At 35.0% G+C, this 1,977-nt stretch overlaps 2 protein-coding genes across 2 annotated transcripts; both read left to right on the forward strand.

Annotated features, from left to right (window-relative positions):
- The first annotated feature begins 475 nt into the window (after positions 1 to 475).
- LOC114258129 (uncharacterized) lies at positions 476 to 1,213 on the forward strand. The gene has a single exon (XM_028198000.2). The coding sequence runs from the start codon at positions 476 to 478 to the stop codon at positions 1,211 to 1,213; it is 738 nt and encodes a 245-aa protein (XP_028053801.2).
- A 69-nt stretch (positions 1,214 to 1,282) lies between these two features.
- Positions 1,283 to 1,714, forward strand: LOC145823829 (uncharacterized). The gene has a single exon (XM_082923355.1). The coding sequence runs from the start codon at positions 1,283 to 1,285 to the stop codon at positions 1,712 to 1,714; it is 432 nt and encodes a 143-aa protein (XP_082779481.1).
- The last annotated feature ends 263 nt before the right edge of the window (positions 1,715 to 1,977 follow it).

Genomic DNA, 1,977 nt, shown 5'->3' on the forward strand with positions numbered 1-1,977 from the left:
GACGTACACATAATATGAAAAAATTACTTCGTCGAAGTTGTTTAATCTATAATTATTTCAAAGGAAATCTTTACTTTTAATTACTTATAAGTATTCAGATACTACCAATTCATATTCGCCCTGGTGATCAATCTCTTTTTCTTCGAGGAGGTCGTCTTTTACAACAGTATGTCGTAAATAATTACATGAAGATTGAGTCCAACAAATTAAGATAAATACGTACTCATCAGAATCACATTCGAGCAGATTTTTATCAAGGTCTTCTAGATGCAGTACATGTTGGTGAAAATTATGGAGGTACAAATTGTCACGTACGATATTACAATTACATGTACCCATGTTTGTTTATATTCATACATACAATTTTTTTCTTCTTTTGTGAAATATTTGTTTAGGTAATGTGGGTCGTAGAACAATATTGCCATCGTCATTTGTTGGTAGCCCACGAGACATGTATTAGCGATATCAAGATGTAATGGCCCTGGTCCAAAAGTATGGAAAACCTGATATTTTCTTTACAATGACCTACAATCCAAATTGGCTTGAAATTAAAGCTGAGTTGCTACCTGGACAGTCACCACATGATCGTCTTGATTTGCTAACAAGAATATTTCATTCAAAATTTGATGAGATGAAGACCGACATTCTTACAAAAAATGTACTCGGGAAGGTTCTAGCATATGCATATGTTATTGAGTACCAAAAAAGAGGTTTACCACTTGCCCACATGGTCATTATTTTGGATGAAAATGATAAGTTACGCACTCCTGATGATTATGATAACATTGTTAGAGCTGAAATTTCAAACAAGAGATTAGAGCCTAGATTATACAGTGCAATTCTCGAACACATGATACATGGCCCATGTGGAATGTACAATGAACGGTCCCCGTGTAAGACAAATGGTCGGTGCAAAAGACGTTTCCCAAAGCCATTTTCTCCAATTACTACACTTGGAAATGATTCATATCCTGATTATCGAAGAAGAAAAGGGGAGTCAGTTCCTTTAGAGAGTAATCCAAGTGTCTTGGTGGACAATAGTTGGGTCATTACATACAACTCATGGTTGCTCTTGAAATATGATTGTCATATCAATCTTGAAATTTGTAGTAGTGTTACAAGTGTGAAGTATTTATATAAATATGTTTATAAAGGGCCTGACCGTGTTGCACTAGAAGTTCATCAAGGTCCTAATTATGATGAAGTACAATAGTTCATAGATGGAAAATGGGTTTGTGCTCTAGAAGCATTGTGGAAAATATTCAAATTCCTAATGACCAAAATGACTCCTAGCGTAGAACGCCTCCAAATACACTTACCAAATAAGCAGCAAGTGAGGTTTTATACATTCCAAGACATCACAAATGTTTTAGGCGATGAGTATTATTCCAGAACAATGCTTACCCAATTCTTTCAATTAAATGTTGATGATGAAACTGCAGATCGGTACTTATATCGAGAGATACCGCAACACTATAAATGGTGCAATAGCGCAAAGATTTGGCAATTGAGATTGAGCCGTCAAAGAGTAATTGGTAGAATTTACACAGTTTTGCCATCAGAAGGGGAGAGATTTTACTTAAGAATTTTACTCAATCATATTCGAGGACCAAAATCATTCGATCATTTGTTAATGGTTACTGGAATTGCATACCCAACTTTTAAACAAGCAGCTGAACATCATGGTTTCTTAGAGTATGATGATAGCATATGACAATGTTTGTTAGAAGCTGCAACCATGCACATGCCATTAGCTTTAAGGAGATTGTTCGTTACAATTTTGGTTTACTGTGTGCCAACAAGGGTGCGAAGTTTGTGGGATGAAATTTATTCTTACTTGATTAAAGATTACATATCTTCAAACAATATGAATAATATGTATATCCTTAACAAAACTCTGCAAGATATAAACTGTCTCCTGCTACAGCATAATAAGAACAGATCAGAATACGATTTGCCTGAGATGACAATGAATTT

This window comes from Camellia sinensis, chromosome 4 (genome assembly GCF_055761805.1).
Source record: "Camellia sinensis isolate YWXY chromosome 4, ASM5576180v1, whole genome shotgun sequence".
Classification (NCBI taxonomy): Eukaryota; Viridiplantae; Streptophyta; class Magnoliopsida; order Ericales; family Theaceae; genus Camellia; species Camellia sinensis.